This window comes from Varanus komodoensis, unplaced genomic scaffold (genome assembly GCF_004798865.1).
Source record: "Varanus komodoensis strain SLA01 unplaced genomic scaffold, ASM479886v1 scaffold19, whole genome shotgun sequence".
NCBI lineage: Eukaryota > Metazoa > Chordata > Lepidosauria > Squamata > Varanidae > Varanus > Varanus komodoensis.
In genome coordinates, this window is record NW_025335550.1 from 5,915,230 (window position 1) to 5,931,485 (window position 16,256).

General features: G+C 45.0%; 1 protein-coding gene across 4 annotated transcripts in view; it reads left to right on the forward strand.

The window, feature by feature from the left end:
• CYLD (CYLD lysine 63 deubiquitinase) overlaps window positions 1–6,670 on the forward strand; it is a 32,738-nt gene extending 26,068 nt beyond the window's left edge. For all 4 annotated transcript variants that reach the window (XM_044427689.1, XM_044427690.1, XM_044427691.1 and 1 more), the window contains exon 17: window positions 804–6,670. In XM_044427689.1, coding sequence (XP_044283624.1) covers window positions 804–988 — 185 coding nt within the window. In that variant the 3' untranslated portion in view covers window positions 989–6,670. The remainder of the gene's footprint in view (window positions 1–803) is intronic.
• The last annotated feature ends 9,586 nt before the right edge of the window (window positions 6,671–16,256 follow it).

Genomic DNA, 16,256 nt, shown 5'->3' on the forward strand with positions numbered 1-16,256 from the left:
GAGCCACAGTGTCGTGTGTGAGCAGCATGTTTTGAAAGGGGCTGGGAATGGAGAGCTTTGTGGCTGCCCATGGAGGTCCGCCTGGGTCTCGCTTTCGGGATCCTTGCTCTAACTAGTCTTAGGAGCCTGTAGATCCAGACATTTTGCTTTCTGTCAAGCGTGTCACTGTCTTTGGTGTGTTCAGTGGGAAGGGATTGTACGTCTGAAAGGATATGTGCTGGTGACTTAATGTTGTGAAATATTTAAATCCGGTAATTGGGAAAACAGAGACCTGTGAGAACAGGCGAGGGGTGTCTGTGTAGGGAAGGTAGGTTCACAGACTGCAGTGATTCCTGAAGGGTGGTAGTTGCAGGACTGTTTCTCTTCTCCTGTTTGAAAGGCAGGCATGAGGAGGGAGGGCAGGTTTGCCTTGCCTCTGGGTGCCATCCCAGGTGCCCTTGCTCAGGTGTAGGAATTTTCCTCCCCCAGTGCTGGTTGCTGGCCATCAGTGTGTCCTACCCCTGGTGACTGAAGCATTACGGATCAAGACACAGCCCTTGTGTTTTGTCCTTGGCCATCCCTGTTTGAGTTGGGTCCCGTGAGGGTCATTTCCAGAGCTAAAGGATGTGACCGCAATCCTGTCCATTCTGGCATTTTGCTACTCTGAGAAGATGCTGAGGATCAAATCGGCCTGTAGTCACAGCAGTGCTTCTTACTTTTGCTTGCATGGCAACGAGAGGCCACAATTTCGGGGCGAGGTAGCCAGAAGCCAGTTTTTCCTCCTTGATGCATTTCCCTGCTTTCTTTTCGTCTCTTCCCTGAAGGAGGCCAGAACGGCTTTAACATCCCCCAAGTGACTCCATGCCCAGAAGTCGGCGAGTACCTGAAAATGTCTCTTGAGGAACTGCACTCACTGGACTCGAGGAGGATCCAAGGCTGTGCTCGGAGGCTGCTCTGTGACGCTTACATGTGCATGTACCAGAGTCCAACCATGAGTTTGTACAAGTGAACGCTCGTTGCCGTCCGGGCAGAGGGAAGCCGTTGTCCAGGGACTTGGCTGTGACCCAGGAAGGCTCGCTGGGGCTTTGGCTCACTGGCTCGGGCGTCTGTTGCCGGCAACGGATGCATCGAAGGAGGGGGAAGCAGCTGTTTGACAAAAGAAACGACTATTTTAAGGAAAAAGTACAACTTACAATGTGGTGTTCTGTTGCTAAAGTACTTACTAAGCATTTTGCACTCTAGGAAGTGTGTGAGTGTGTGTGCGTGTGTGAATTTTTTTTTTAAATAAAAAGTCTAAATGAAGCTATTAACATGTTTAGGCTGTATTTCAGAGGAGTTGTTGTATACCTGGAGTGAGGTTTACATGTGTCTACATTGCTGTGTGGAATGTTTTGCATAGACCTTTCCTAGGGAACCCCGAGCCCTAAGGAGGTGGACTGCATCTGTGTGGGTGTATGTGTGTGTATGTATGTTTTTTCCAGCATTGTACAGGTTGTGCAGTAAAAACACTGGATGGCGACATGAAGCTAGGCACTGAGGTTTTTGTTTGCATATAATTAACACATGAGAATTGTGTTTGCTTATTCTGACCCACAGCAAGTTAAAACAGAAACTGAACAAAACATCTGTAGTACTTTGAGTAAGCAAATCCATACAGTGTCTGATTGTTCCCATGTGTAGCCACGGACCAAGAATGCCCAGTGTGCTCTTTATAGTTAATGGTTGCCTTCATGATAGCAGCTGATGCAAATCTTCTGTGACCTGGAGTGATTTTTCCATAGAAGGAGGTGTTTTGTCATAGAATGCTTTCCACACAGACTTGCTCAAAATCTATTCCTTAGGCTGGATATGGTTTGCAACATCATCTCTGTGGAAGATGGCTCATTCTGAGGTGACACTGCGCCAGTGAGCATTCCCACATACAGTATCTCTGAAAGGCATTCCTGGTGCAGGGGATTATACTGGTACAGTCTTCAAGCTTGACCCTGACAAAAAATTCTCAAACCACCTGCTGTAATTCATTTTCCTCCCATCTTGGGAAGCTCCTGCACGCCTGTTTGTGTGGGTCCCTGTTGAGTCCTTTCAGAAGGTGCTCTGGCACTCGAAGGATCTGACTCCAGTGTTGTTTTGCGTGCAACAGCCAGGGCACCGTCCTGTGGTTTGCAGCCATGTTGGCTGAAAAGAAGGTGGCATGATTAATTTGCATGGGTTCAGGGACACTGGGAGAACTGTTCAGAGCACTCCTTTTAAAACATTCTTTCGATATTCTGTCTGATAATTGTGTGTGTGTGTGAAGAGCAAATCTGAAGTACACAAGAAATCTGGTCTCGCAATGTACCTCAGTCTTTCACTGAACAAACCATGCTTCTGTCCACCAGGCTCAGCCATTCCTCCCTAGGGAAGTTGATTGCCATGGTTTTCCTTAACGTTGATTCAGTTGGTCAGTTGATTGGTACATTGTATAGGCACTGCCCCTAGTTCTTTCTGTCCTTGTCCAGGTGGCGCTCTCAGGTGGATTGGGCAACACTGTGCAAAGTTGAATCAAGGAGGCGGTACTTGACATACCTCAAGTTCCTGGGGTAAGCGTGCCCTGTAGACTCCCACCTGTAGCATTCACAGGTTCATGGCACAGGACGGCAGCCTTAGTAGCCTATCCAGCTTTCTGCCTCAGGAAACGTCGTTGAAATGGTCTCTGTAGTCTGTAAAATAGAAGCTGAGTCTTGGTGTTGGGGGTGGGGGGTGGGAAAGAGAAATCGCTTGCACATTGATCATCGTGGAGGTCATGTCATGTTAATGTATGGCCAAATAGTTTGACTTGCCGCTCCGTACATATGAAAAATGTGTGTCTGCAGTCTTCTGTGGTTTATTGGATATTTTTTATGCAATGTAAGTAATAGTTTTTGCAGTTGGGGAAGAAATCTGCTGTACTTGCCTTAAGTAGCGTTCTGAAATAAGAGCAGCGAAACGTGCACCTGGTATGAACAGAAGGTGGGTGTGGCGGGGAAGAGCGATCGCCATTTAAGTGTGCTAATATTTCCTTGTTTGTTTGAGGTTTAGTCTTGAGGTCAGCTTGGTGCGCAGAAACTGATGGTGAGAATAATGATAAGACACTAAGGGTTAATTTTCACGAGCTCTCACTTGGTTGCAGCTTTGTAGTTGCACACCATTTGTGTCCGCCACGCCGTCAGATCTGTCAAACATTCGTGCGTTGGATGCAGTCGCATTGCTTCCCTGTGTAGTTCATTGCATTCTGCGTGATCCAGTCTCCCGGTCCCTGCTGTGCACTGGGGTCATTTAAGCCATCCCTCCATGTAGCCCATACAATCCATGCAGTAAGATGGGCAGAAACGCGTATCCAGCCTTCAACATCTCCCACTCATTTCCCTTTTATCTTCTCCCATGGACTCAAGTTCCCACTTAGCTCTTTTCCCTCCGTTCACCCTCAAGTTTTTCTCCAGTCTATGACTGGCCTTTGGCTCTTTTCCTACCACCTTGGAAGTGGCTACTGCTTACGGATTTCTGCCTCCGAATATATGGGATTTGGGGCAACTCTGTCTTAAACCTTATCCACTTACTATATTTGGAAGATTATTTTGAAATTTCAGCTGAACTGATTAGAGTATGATTTTGTGAAGAGTGTCTTTCTTGAGGATGGTGACACCAAGTGAAGAATTGGCTGAAACGTCATCTCGTTCAGTAGCTGAAGTGGGAGGAAAAGAAAGACCTTCGTTGATAGTAATAAGATGAGGAAACATGAGGCTTGGGTGGGTAATCGGCAATAGCTTTTCATCCAAGCTCTAGAAAGACTTGGTGAAAGATGGAGGGTGCACCTTGGTGTGGTAAGGATGCTGAATTCGGTGGGTGGGCAGGAGAGGAGACCTTACCAAGGTCTGAATGAGGACAGGTGGATGAGGGGCCCTTGGGTACAGGAAGGAGTGAGAAGAAAGTCATGGATGTTACAGTGGTGTTCTTAAAATTGTTTTACAATAAGAACATGCACTTTTCACCCCTCTATTCACACTGCTGATGCCTGAATGCTAGAATTTACAATATTTTCTGAGTTGGCTATCATAGTTGTATATGGGTAGATATTACTTCTCAGTATCTTATAGACAGTAAAACAGCTTTTGAAGACCCGTACTTGTTAATAAGCAAATCTGTTTAACTTGTTCTTTAAAGAAAGTTCTCTATTTTCACTCCCCTGCTATATTCACAGGACTCAGACCAACTAATAGTATAAAAATGGCCAAAAAAAATCAATACAAAAAAGATTATAGAATAGACACACAAATTGGGCAAATAGCTTAAAAATTGCTAGTTATCTAAGAAGATCAAATGCCAATAAAAAAAAGTCTTAGGTAGATAGTGAAGGATCAAGTGAAAAAATGGGGCATTAATGGGGAAATTTGCCAGTTTTCTGAGTGCAGTTTTGCAATTTGCTCAGAAGTTTTGTGGGGGTAAGCATTGGGTGTGCTTTTTAGGAGGGGCGAAGAAGACCGTTAGCCTTCAGGTCAATATAGAGGGACTCTCTGGTAACTCATTAATCAGCATTATGTTACTCATTAGTTACGCATTAGTTACGCATTAGTCTAGTTACCCAGCACCCTGGCTTGCTTCTCCTGGTCTGTTACTGTGAGTACCCCCCTCCTCTATGGTTCTTATGAGGCCTCAGGTTGGAGTGTGCACCTGTTACCTGAGAAACTAGTCACATCCATTAGGTGTGTGCATGGGATCAAGCGTGTAAGGAAGTTCCAAGCAATCGGTCCCACTGGGTATGATTCCAACATTCATAGGAATAATTTAGTCATGTGCAGGTTCTTGTTCTCGCGGGCCTTTTGAAGACTTAATTGCCCCTGGCGTTGGCCAGGTATTGATTTACAAATCCGTGCTACAGACACCATTTCCTCATTTTTGTAACATACCTTATAAATCCATTCCCAAACTTAAGTATGAACGTAAAACAGTCACAGCAAGGCAAAGATCAAACTTCACTCAACAAATGGGAGGACTTGTTCTCCCATGCTTTCTTCCGTTAGAGGGAATGTTAAGGTAGCTCTTTGTCTCAAACATTTGAGGGTGAATTTCAATCTATAAAACTGCATGGCTTATGTTAACCGAGACTTTAGGACGCGACAAAGCTACACATTGAAATGCTCTTCTATTAGTCGAGTGCCCTTCTATAAACATTTGCTGCAATGGAAGTGACTATTGAGCTAATATTTGTATGGAGGGATACAAATATATCTTATTTTGTTGGAATGGTTGAGAACTTGAGACCAAGCCATCAGTGCTCAAGCAACATGCTAGTTTTAATCTGAAAAGCTCCATTACATAATACACTGCAGCTACATACAAGAATCTGATGGGTCCCTTTTCTGATGCGAAGCTGGCATGGGGCAGAATTACCAGGGAAATTTTTAGGTGATGGGGAAGCATCAGGCAGGAGAAGAATTCAGTGTGCCATCCCATGCTTCTGGAAATCTCCCTCTTTGAGAGTGTGTTGCAGGGGGAAAGGGTTACTAAAAAGTTATGTTAGTTTAAGCATCTTCTGCTTGCTTGAAATAACAAGTGACGCAGGAAGCCCAATTTTCTTGCTGCTGCTCTGCAAAAGTCTCACCTTTTCCGTCTTTTTAAGATGTTATTCATAATGCTGACTAAGTGGAGCACTCAAAGCCATTTAAGCCATTTCAGCTGACTTGTGTGATCACTGCTATTAAGAAGTGAGTAAACATTGCCACTACCCCAGTTGCTTTTCACCCATTGTGCAGCATTCCTTAGCTTTTCCCTGTCTCCCTCTGTTCTGGAGTTACTAGCAACCACCTTGCAATGCGAATAATAGTCACCATTTGTGATCAAGAGTGATGTCCCTGTCCGCTCGAGAGTTAGCACAGGGCAGCAGTCCTCAGCTATCTGCTTTGCAGTCCTTTTCCCAGAATAGAGCCCTTTTTGCTTTTAAGTCAAAGAACTGGACATAATGTGCAATGAGGTGCCACTGTTGAGGTTGCGAACAAGCCCAACTTGTGCTGGTTTATGAATCTGCCACAGTGGTTTTCCCATGTTTTAATAATTACAAGCGTTATGGTTCTTATGGAGGGATTTATACATGCATCAGTCTTCCCCTTTATGAGAGCAGTAATAAATAAATCACTGTTATCTTTATAGTACCTCTTGCCCCATTCCTTCGGTTTCACAATTTTCTATTTCTGGAATTCTGAAACGTTGCTCTTATTTCTGTCATGTGTTACTATATAGAAGCATTAGACGGTTACCACATGTAAGGAAGGAAACTTCTACAAAGTGAAATTATGTTTTTAGCTTTGCTCTTCATGCAGATGTTGGTATCTTGGGCTGAGTTTGTTGGAGAAGAACTGTGGCTAAACAGACTTTTAAGGCTGAACTTGGAATTTTACCCTTTCCTTGGACTGTCTCTTTTGAGGTTTAAATTTTATTTATTCCGCCATTGTAATGAAGTGTGTTCTGCATTGGCTTGCACAATTCCTGAAACTTTTGTTAAAATAAACATCCTGTAGTTGAGTGCTGTTGTCTGCTCAGTAACTTGTCTCCACCGAGAGTGGCTTTAAGGAAGTGTTCAGGTTCCTGTATTTTTAAGCCTTAATTTCCCAGAGAAGATGAGATGAGATTGTACCGTATCCTATTTCTGTATTAATACTGATTAAACCTCTTATTTTTATGGCTATTGCATTTCTTTGGGGAACTTGAAAGGCACCTGTGTTTAAAGGAAGATGATTAACATGTTAAAAAAAGGGTGTCCTTTGGACAGAACCACAGGTAGATATTAGATTGCTTTGCAGAAGATCAGTAAGGACATGTTGATCGCTCAGATTTACAATAGCAGCTATAAAATGGCATCTGTATCTCCCAAAAGAATGACTCTGTGGAGGGACTGTGTGTGGACACCATTCCGTTCGGTGCCCCTCAAAAATGTTTTGCACTTTTTTTTGGTGGCTTTTGAGATTCGAAGTAAAAACAAAGGCCCCACAAGCCTGAAATCTACCCTCCGCTGCTCTATACTTTTTTTTTTTCTTTTTGGTAGCTTTCACATGTCACATACATAGGCAAAAAATCCTAGCAAATGTATAGTTTTGTAACTTTGAGACTTAAAAATGCAGGTGTGAATGTGAGTGTTTCTAGCCGTGGTGCATTGCTTGAAAAACCTCAGTATGTGAATGGGCCTTTTGTGAATGGATGTTACACAATAATACATCTACGTGTTTAAGGCTCAGGCTTAGGAATCTACACATCAAGTCTCAGCACACTCACAGTAGAGTTACACTTCAGCAGCACTGAAAGAAGGCACACATTGAAAAATGTAAGAAAAAGACATGTCCTGGAATTATAATGCACTTGTATTCAAATGTAAGTATCTTTTTGAAATTGTAGCGTGTCAGGAGGGCTCAAAAATAAGGAATGATGCCTTGAGGAAGGAGACGAGTGGCATTCTTGGGGTCTTTTATCCTGACCCAACACAGAAATCTGTACGTAAACCTTTTTATATATTACATTCTATACCCAAAGCTCTCTGGGCAGTTGCAGGACTAAGATTAAAACCATAATACCAGTAAATAAAATGCACACGTATAAATACAACCCAGCAAATAGGAAGTCCATTGCACCCATCGCTGTTTTAAAGTCTCAGGCCATATTCTCCCTGCTTTGACTGGATGCTTGTCCTTCCATTTCGCCACCTGCTAGTTCAGGTATTCACAAACACATCAGGGGCCATCTTGTGGCAGGAAGAAGCCAGTGCTGGCCAATCCTTCCTGTAATCCATGCAATGCTTTGTAAAAGCATTTGGAATTCAGCTCAATTGCCTTAATTGAGCTAAGTGCCAATTAATTTGTTCACATTATCCCAGATATTTTACATACTAAAGCAGAACAGTACTTATAATGGCTGCTTTAAGAAAAGTATTTAACGGGACGTGAATGTTTGACTTGATCATCTTATCCCATGTATTACCCCCATCAGTTCAGGGTGGAATAGGTGCAACCCAAATTTATCATTCCTGAAACTGGTACCTTCCATATGTTTTAGCTGGCAATTCCCATCATCCTTTACCATTCTTTATGTTGGTTGGGACTGATGGAGGTTGTGGTTTGGGCTGGAGGGTGGCAGCTTCCCACCTCTGACCTACAGTATTCTTTATACCTATCCTGTAGGGAAGGTCAGCATTGCTCTTGCTGTGTATTGTGGATATTCATGGGGAAATGGAGAAAAAATGTGTCAGTGTTTTGCTGAAGGGCAACCAGTAAGTTCATCATCAGATGGAAATAGACACCTCGTCCTTTGGGATTCTTGCGTTTTGGTCTTGGTGACACTTACCTGTGAATCAAACTCACTGAATGCGTCCTTGTTATGTCTGAGGAAGCATGCACGAGGGTGCATTTTTAACTTCCCAGCACCAAATCATTTTGCCACCCTTTCAAAGGGTGTGGCTGTCCCCAACTTAGTTCTTTCCAGATTTATTTAATCTTAATATTTATATACTGGCCCTTTTCCTATAGCTCTGGGAGGTTTACAAGCAATTCAGACTAACAGTGACTAAGACAACATATTAAATAAAACTGACATGAGAACTACTCTGGGAAGGCCTGTTGGAAGAGGTACTTTAAAAACTCCCTCTTAAAGGTGGAAATTTGGGAAATCAGACATATCTTTCCCAGCTATTCTACAGTGTGGGGACAACCACTGAAAAAGTCCTTTGGGGAGTTGATATAAACCTTGCAGTGGTGGACTTCAGAAGGTTATTGCTTGAGGACCTCAGTAAGGGAAGCAACATGTATGGACAAAGGTGCTCCTGAAAGTATTTTGGATGAAGGGCATCAAAGGTAGTGGCCGACACCTTGTACTGTATCCAGAAATGTATTGACCACCAGTCTGAAGACTTTAAAATAGATGATAGGCGGTCTCTCCATGATGTCCCTGAGACCTGCTAGTCTAGCTACAGTTTCTGGAAAAGACGCAAGAATATCCCTATGTAGAGCACATTGGTCCTGTTGGCTGGGGATGCTGGGAATTGCAATCAAAAGCATCTTAAGGGTGCCAGAGTGGAGAAGGCTAGTCATCTGGCAACTAGTCTCTTCCTGGCTTTGTACTTGTTCCTTTTCAGGTGGTCTTCCCTTTGTGAACATGAAATCATACTTATTTTCACAGAATCACACAGGTTTCTCTCATTCTGGTCTACAGAGACAGGAGAATCTTACCTATTGACAACCTAATGGTAATACCATCTTCCTGAAAATGAAAACAATCTAACTGGTTTGCCTTTGCCTTTCAAAGAGCCTGAACCTTTCACTGAAGGATGGAGGCAGTTCTGAGATATTGGTGGACTTTGCTTTCAAAACACAGGGAGCAGCTGTTGTTTCTTCCCAGCAACCCTGGGGAGGGTCTGAGGTGCAGCTCGAAATCATCTGAGCCCCTGAGGAAGCCTAACTTGTTTGCAGCCTCTTCCTGGTTTCCATCTTAACACTGGAACCCAATGCAGAACCCAGGGCCTTGAAAGCATCCCAGCTTCTATCATGCCCCCATTTTTGATTTGCTTCCTGCTGCCTTACGAATAGTTCTAGAGGGCTCAGAAGCAAAGTACTTTGTGACTGTGGAGTTGGCTAAATGAAGGTATTCTGCTGAAGGCGTTGGAATTCTCATTTTGGACTATGTGGCTCACTTCCCTCTTTATGCTGGGTTCATCTTCTCCTATGACCAGTAGGAGGCAGGCAAGACTAAGCGATTTTCTGGAAAGCTTTCTTTAGGACCATCTCTTATTTCATACTCCAGTTACTTTCTGCCTCAGCAGGAGGTGACCGGTTTCTTCTCCCAAAGAGCGAATAAAAGGAGAGGAAGCAGAATGGTAAGAGCAAAAGAAGGTGGGAGTGAGGACTGCTTGGCTTCTTTCTGTTCTAATCACCCTTCATTTATTCATTACCTTTGGAGCATACCAGAAAGTCACTTAGTCTTGGCCAAAGCTGAGAGAGAGAAGATGCTAGCTGCCAAAACCTTCACCCACTCCTGCCTCGGTTGCCTCTTTTTAGGAATTGATGCTTCCCATCAGAGGAGGCGTGATTTCTTCTCACCGTGCCTGAATCTTTCTGAATCTGAGTTCAGTGGCACAGTTGGGTAATCTTAGACCCTGGACCTTCTTGCACGTACTGTAGGAATACGTGCAAAGGTTCTAGTCCTCTCCTATTTATTTCCGCCATGGCTATTTCTTCTTTTGTAGCTCCTTATGCTCAAATTGTAGCACTGCCACTACAAGACGAAAACAGGAGTTTGCTTCTGATGTGAAATACTTATTTGGAAATAAATGTACTTGGAGAAAAGGATGAAATGTATGCAGGCAGAAACAGTTGCCTGAGCATTTGGTCCCACCTGGTTGCTGCTCTCAGTCAGTTTCTGAAAATAAGAAAAGGTGCTACAGGAAGCCGTTTCAGCCCTGGCATGATTGTGCCAGCCCAGATACTGGTTCTGGTCCTGTTCTGACATTGCCCCATTGCCTGGTGCTGTTTGGGGAGTCGTTTGGAGCATCCCCAGGGCTGTGGGCCGACTCGCAGCTTTTGTGCTGAGAAATGAGCCCCATCCATCCTGTTGCAGGAGGAATGTTATCCACTGTCAAAAGCAACATGAATTCTTTCCAGATGTGTTAACTCCAGCCTCTATCATCCTCAATGGTTATGCTGGTTGGAGGCAATGGGCATAGTAGTCTGACATTGTTGAAGGGCTCCATGCTGAGGGAGGCTGGTCACTGCCAGGTCAGTGCAGAACCCTTTCTTGGCCGACTGTATTTGGCTTCTCCGCTTCACCTTCACATTTTGATTTCTTGCACACGACGTGTTGAACAAAAGCAGGCTATGGTGGTATTCTTTTCCTATTTAAGGAATTATTTTCAATCTGGAGCTGGTCTGGAGCCAGATTCTTTACTATAGTTCACGACACCAAAAGGGCTTTTCTTCTCCTGGCTGTCCTATTTTAAATAACCAAACTGTTTGAAAAACTTGACAGATGCTTTCCCCAGATTCCTTAAAAAACAAAACCCATGCAAATTTCTGAAGCAGAGTCCAGCAGCAGCAGCATTTGGAAGAGACCTAAGTGGTGAAGGTTTTGGATGCTGATCGCTATGCCTGAAATCCAAAAGCTCCTGCAGGAAAGGAAGACAGTGTGACTCAGATACCGTGGATCAAAAATTTAGTAAAAATCAGTGGTTTATGGGAAAAATGGATGTGTCCATGTTAAATTTGTCTGGGCTGCTGTAAATCTTAACTGAATGCTTTTGAGGGAGGCTGCTATTTCGTAGCCTCATCCCAGCTTGGAAAGCAAGGCTGGGTGGCCTAATGCTTAGAATATTGGGGATCCCAGGTTCTAGCTCTCACTTGGCCATGGAGGTCACAGGGGACTTTGGGCCAATCACGGACTCTTGGCCTAACCTACCTTACAGGGTTGTTGTGAAGATAAAATGGGAAGGAGGATTCTGCAACTCACCTTCCTTGCAGAAAAAGTGTTTGCTGAAGACATTTGAAGTTGGCAGTGCTGTACTTGCCTTTTGTATCCACAGTCGTGCAGAGGGGTGGTGGAAAATTGGAAAGTGCAATTCTCAGCATGCCAACCTCCACAGACAAGGAGATTTCCTCCTTTTCATTCCACACACAGACAGCATAATATGGAATTTATTGGGATGAGCTGCTGACAGTTATAGGAAAGAGCTCTGTTAAAGGGCACTGTAGCGGTTATCATGTTGGACTTCGGCAGGAGAAACTTGCTGGCTCATGAGAGAGTCCTAGAGGATTTTCGCAGGTCTACAAGTGGCATGAGACTGCCAATTCATGATTTTCCTGGATGTCCTCTTCCCAGCCCCAAGGAGAAAGTTTATCTCAAAGTCAACAAACAGGACTGTCTATATTCATCAGGAGCAAATGGATAAGTGTTTGTAAATGTGGATTTTCCTAAAGCATACTTTGTGCATTTTAGAAGCGTATGCACACTTTTCTTCACTCATTTTTCAAATGTGTGTGCATTACCAAATGCATTTCTGTTTCATTTTGCAGAATGCATTGCAAGCTTGAATATATACAAATCTCTGACTGCAAGGGGTGAATTGGGTAAATCTGGAAAAATAACAAACTTGATGGAGATGATAGCTTAACATATAACAGATGGCTGATAGAGCATCTGTAACTTTTTGACCAAAGTTGCTTCTGCATGGTAATTAAAAATGTGCAAGCTGGAATAATATTAAATGCAGATATAAAAGTGCAAACATGGCTTGTCGGCTGAAGGGCTTGCCTCAGTTTACCCAAAATTGTGGTCAGCATGCTATTTGCTGTTAATTGGCATCATATTTTGCCATGTTATTGCTGCTTTTCCCTCATCCTTCCTGAACCAGTAACAAAGGCATTCACCCTAGCAACTGCCCATGCTTTCCCTTGTTTTCTTTCTCCTTCCTCCATTTGTATCTTTTATGGGAGTGCACGGAATCGCAGGCCCAGATTCAGTCTGCTTGGGGTCCCAATTTGCCCCTCCTTCCTGCAGGTTCCCCCATCCTTTTCTCCTAACATCTGCGGCTTTCACCTTTGTATCATTTCCCTCCACCCATTCTAACAGGCCCAAGTGCCTCTTCAAGGCCTAATTTCTGGTGGAGGAGATTTAAGATAGAATATGTTGGGCCCTGCCTCAAGCCTTCCCCTTATTCTTATGTCTTAGCTCCACCACCTTTTCCTTTTGGACCTGCCCACTGCTGGTGTGTGGCCTTCAAGGACTTCTCCGGAATGGAATCCGGCCCTCAGAGTGAGAGAGGTTCAACATCTCAGCTCTGTAGGAACTTAGGAGGCAGCTTAGACTGAGGAAAGCTTGGTGTCTAAGCCAGCCTTCCCCCATCTTTTGCTCTGCAGAAGTTTGCGCATGCTGCCGCTAGGATTCCTGGCCATCAGCCATTCTGGCTGGGAGCTGGAATCACAACATCTGGAGAGCAACAGGCAGGAGGAGACTGGCCCACACTGACTGGCAGTGCCTCCTCATGGCATCTTTCCAGCCCTGATGGGACTCTGCCCAGGCCTTTCCACTCACGGGGAAGGGCCGCACCAAGGAGCTGCGGCTATTTCCTATTCGTTGGAACGCCGTTGAGTCAGCTGCCTGAAAGATCCTATCTGCTGTCGGATTCTCCATGCTGTTTTGATCTCCAGCTTGTGGAAGCAATTTGCAAAGGCAATCCTATTCCCAGCCCTCAATTACAATAAATCAGCAAATAAGCGGCACATAATACAACGATTCAATGGATAATGAGATGGGCAGCAGCTATTAATACATGCAGAGCAAAACGCCCGAAGGTGAACAGACTTTTCCTTCCCACCCTTTCGTTAAGGCCAGGTGATGATCTCTCGCTGATGGTGGAACCAAAGCAGCTGTTACACATGTAAATGAACCCCACAGTCATAGAGATCTTACCCATTATATTCTCCTCCGGGCCATATTATTGCAATCACATTCTCAGCTCTCCTGTGACTTCTTTTCTCCCTGAATAGCTAAAGATATGGAAATGTGTAACTGATTTATTTTTAAAATGCAGACTGCTGTTGAAAGAGTGGTCCCCTGTGAGCCTCCAACTCAGGCAGGTGGGCCAGTCTATCTTAAGGTGGGATCATGCAACAAGCCCTCTTCTGCTCTTGCAGAACCATGGTAAGAAGTCAGGGAAGGCTGGTCTTGTGAATGGACCATAGGGCAGTGCTGGGTTTGGTGGAAGAGTCCCGTACCTTGTAGCTGTTGGAAGAACAGCCCAGAAACATAGCAAGTGGCCCGATACGGAGCACCATCCCTGGCCCAGGATGATCACCCACTGAGTTAGGTGGCTGCGTATGCACCCCAAAAAAGAGGTGACCCTATTTGCATAGATGGTGCATTTGCTAGCTGATATGAACAGGTGTGAACTGAGAAAAGATTTCAATGGAAATAGGACTACATGCATCCCCCCATGGGGTGAAAATTGTGCCTTTCTCATTCTGCTCTCCAGGTGCTGCTGTGGGCAGCTTCGAGGCCCAGCTCTTCCTGCTGCCAAGTTGTTATCTTTCTGATGGACGTGGCCTAGGCAGCCTTTCTGGTGGGGGGCAGACCACTGGCAGCACGACAGATAGAGGACTGTGCTGTATGAAAGAGTGCACGTGGCCACTCTAACACTGACTGGTACGGTCTCTCCAAGGTGTTAGGCAGGAGAGTTCGCCACCCCGGCTGGAGAAGCTGGGAATTGATCTGGGGTGCTTCTGCATGATGATCAGGTGCTCCTTTCCCCATCGGCCATCCCAGGGAGAGGCGACCAGCCTGTCTATGGCATTGCTGAAGTGGCTCCGAAAATGCAGTATTATGGGCAGCCATTAGCAAGAGTGGGGGAAATGGTGGGCTGGCGCTAGAATGGCATGCAAAGGGCCCCTCCAAATTCTCTTCCAGGCAGAGAAACTGGCAGGGCTGTTTCACCCACCTTCTCAAAGAGGAGAAACCCCCCACCGTTTCCTGCAGGGATGGCCCAGCTTTTGTAGGGCATAAGCACAGCTTTCTCTCTTGTAAAGATAATAGAATCAGACAGTTGGAAGGGGGCTGGAAGGCCACCAGGTCTAACCCCCTGCTTAATACGGGACTCGGGGCTCCCATCCAGATTCTAACCAGGCTTGACCCTGCTTAGCTTCCAAGATTAGGCAGGATCAGGCACTTCAGGCTATATGGAGGGTGTGTGTGGGGGGGGGGGGGGGCGCTGCAACATCACTTGTGTTGGCCGGCCGGCCGGCCCCCACTTTGCATCTGCCACAGTACAGGTTGGAGAGCGGCAGTCTTGCATCTTTTCAGGGGAAAAGGAGCTACATAGACGCAAGTGTTGTGCGTCTGAATTGTGCGAGTGTTGTGCCTAAATTGTATCCTGATTCTTTTTTCCACTGTGAAAAAGGCCTCCATTTTTCTGCCTCATTGTCAGGGTGTTCCAGAATTTATTTTCATGGTATGTCTGAGTTTACTTGAACCCTGCAACAGAACTAAGTGTGTTTTTCCTTTCCATTGCATGTCATTCCATGGTTCTGCAGCATCTAAGGCTGCCTGTGCTTCCAGGAAAAGCCCCATGGGAGCAATTAATTCTTGAAATTATCCCAGGCTTTCCTTGATGTGTGGGAAGCTGAGGAGGCCGCAGAATGCCAGAGGGAGGATTGCCCAATGAAAAACAGGACACCAGAGCCTACTGCACAGACACCTCTGAAAGAAGCAGAGCACAAGAAACCCACATCCAACCTACGAGAATTTCTCCAAAATGTTCCTCACCACTTAATTTCTTTGCATAAGCAACTTCTTTCCAATGAGTCTTCAACTTCATTGAAATTCTTCTCAGTGAACATCCCATTGAATGAGAGCAGTTGAAAAATGTGTGGGAAACATTTTTGACTCCGCATTAGCTGGATCGAAGTTGAATCTACTTTGTGGGCAGAAGTGGGCTTTCCGCAGTCCCCCTGAAAATGTTATATCAATGGGAAACTCTGCTATGTGGGCTTGATCCACAAAAATCAGGGAGAGGGGCCCTCCTCTTAAGGAAGTCGGATCCTAGATAGATCCCAGCAGAGACGGGAAACCTACATTTCCCACAGCTCCATGGAAAGCCAGTCTTTGGTTCAACCAACTTTCGTTTCGAGATTAGATGCTGGTGAGAGGAGGGAAAGAGAAAGGAGTAACTGATCAGACCAGCCTCTTACTTTCTTACCATTGCTACCTTGCAGACAGCTGAGGCTAATTCTTTTCTGGCCCATTTCATGGTTTCAAGGCCTTTACTTACTTGTAACTATGCTAAGGATGTCAAACACTCCTTTAAACTCAGTGCAGGATTCCGATAAACCTCCACAAGTGCTATAGAAGCCTTTTCTTGACTCTGTGCCAACAGCAGGATGGGGCAGTGAGGTCCCTCTTTGAATAACAATCAACTTATTGATGATTATTAAATTAATTAATTTATTAATTAAGGTCCCAGTTGAATGACAACCAGTCATTCATTGAATCTGTTGAATCCGCAATCTGTTGAATTTCACTGAAGGAGCTGCACTTGAAAGGATTCTCTTGAAACTGGAAGGAAGGAGGCTTCCTTCATAACAGCAGCAAGGAGGGGCACAGTTTCCAGGGCCTAAGAGCAGCGTCATTCTGATGGCTTCAAGATCACGGGGTCTGATGGAGCCAGCTTCACAGAAACCGATGGATCGTCTGCTCCATCCAGACGCAGGCATGATGCTTGTGAAGTGCTGAAGGTCAGGATG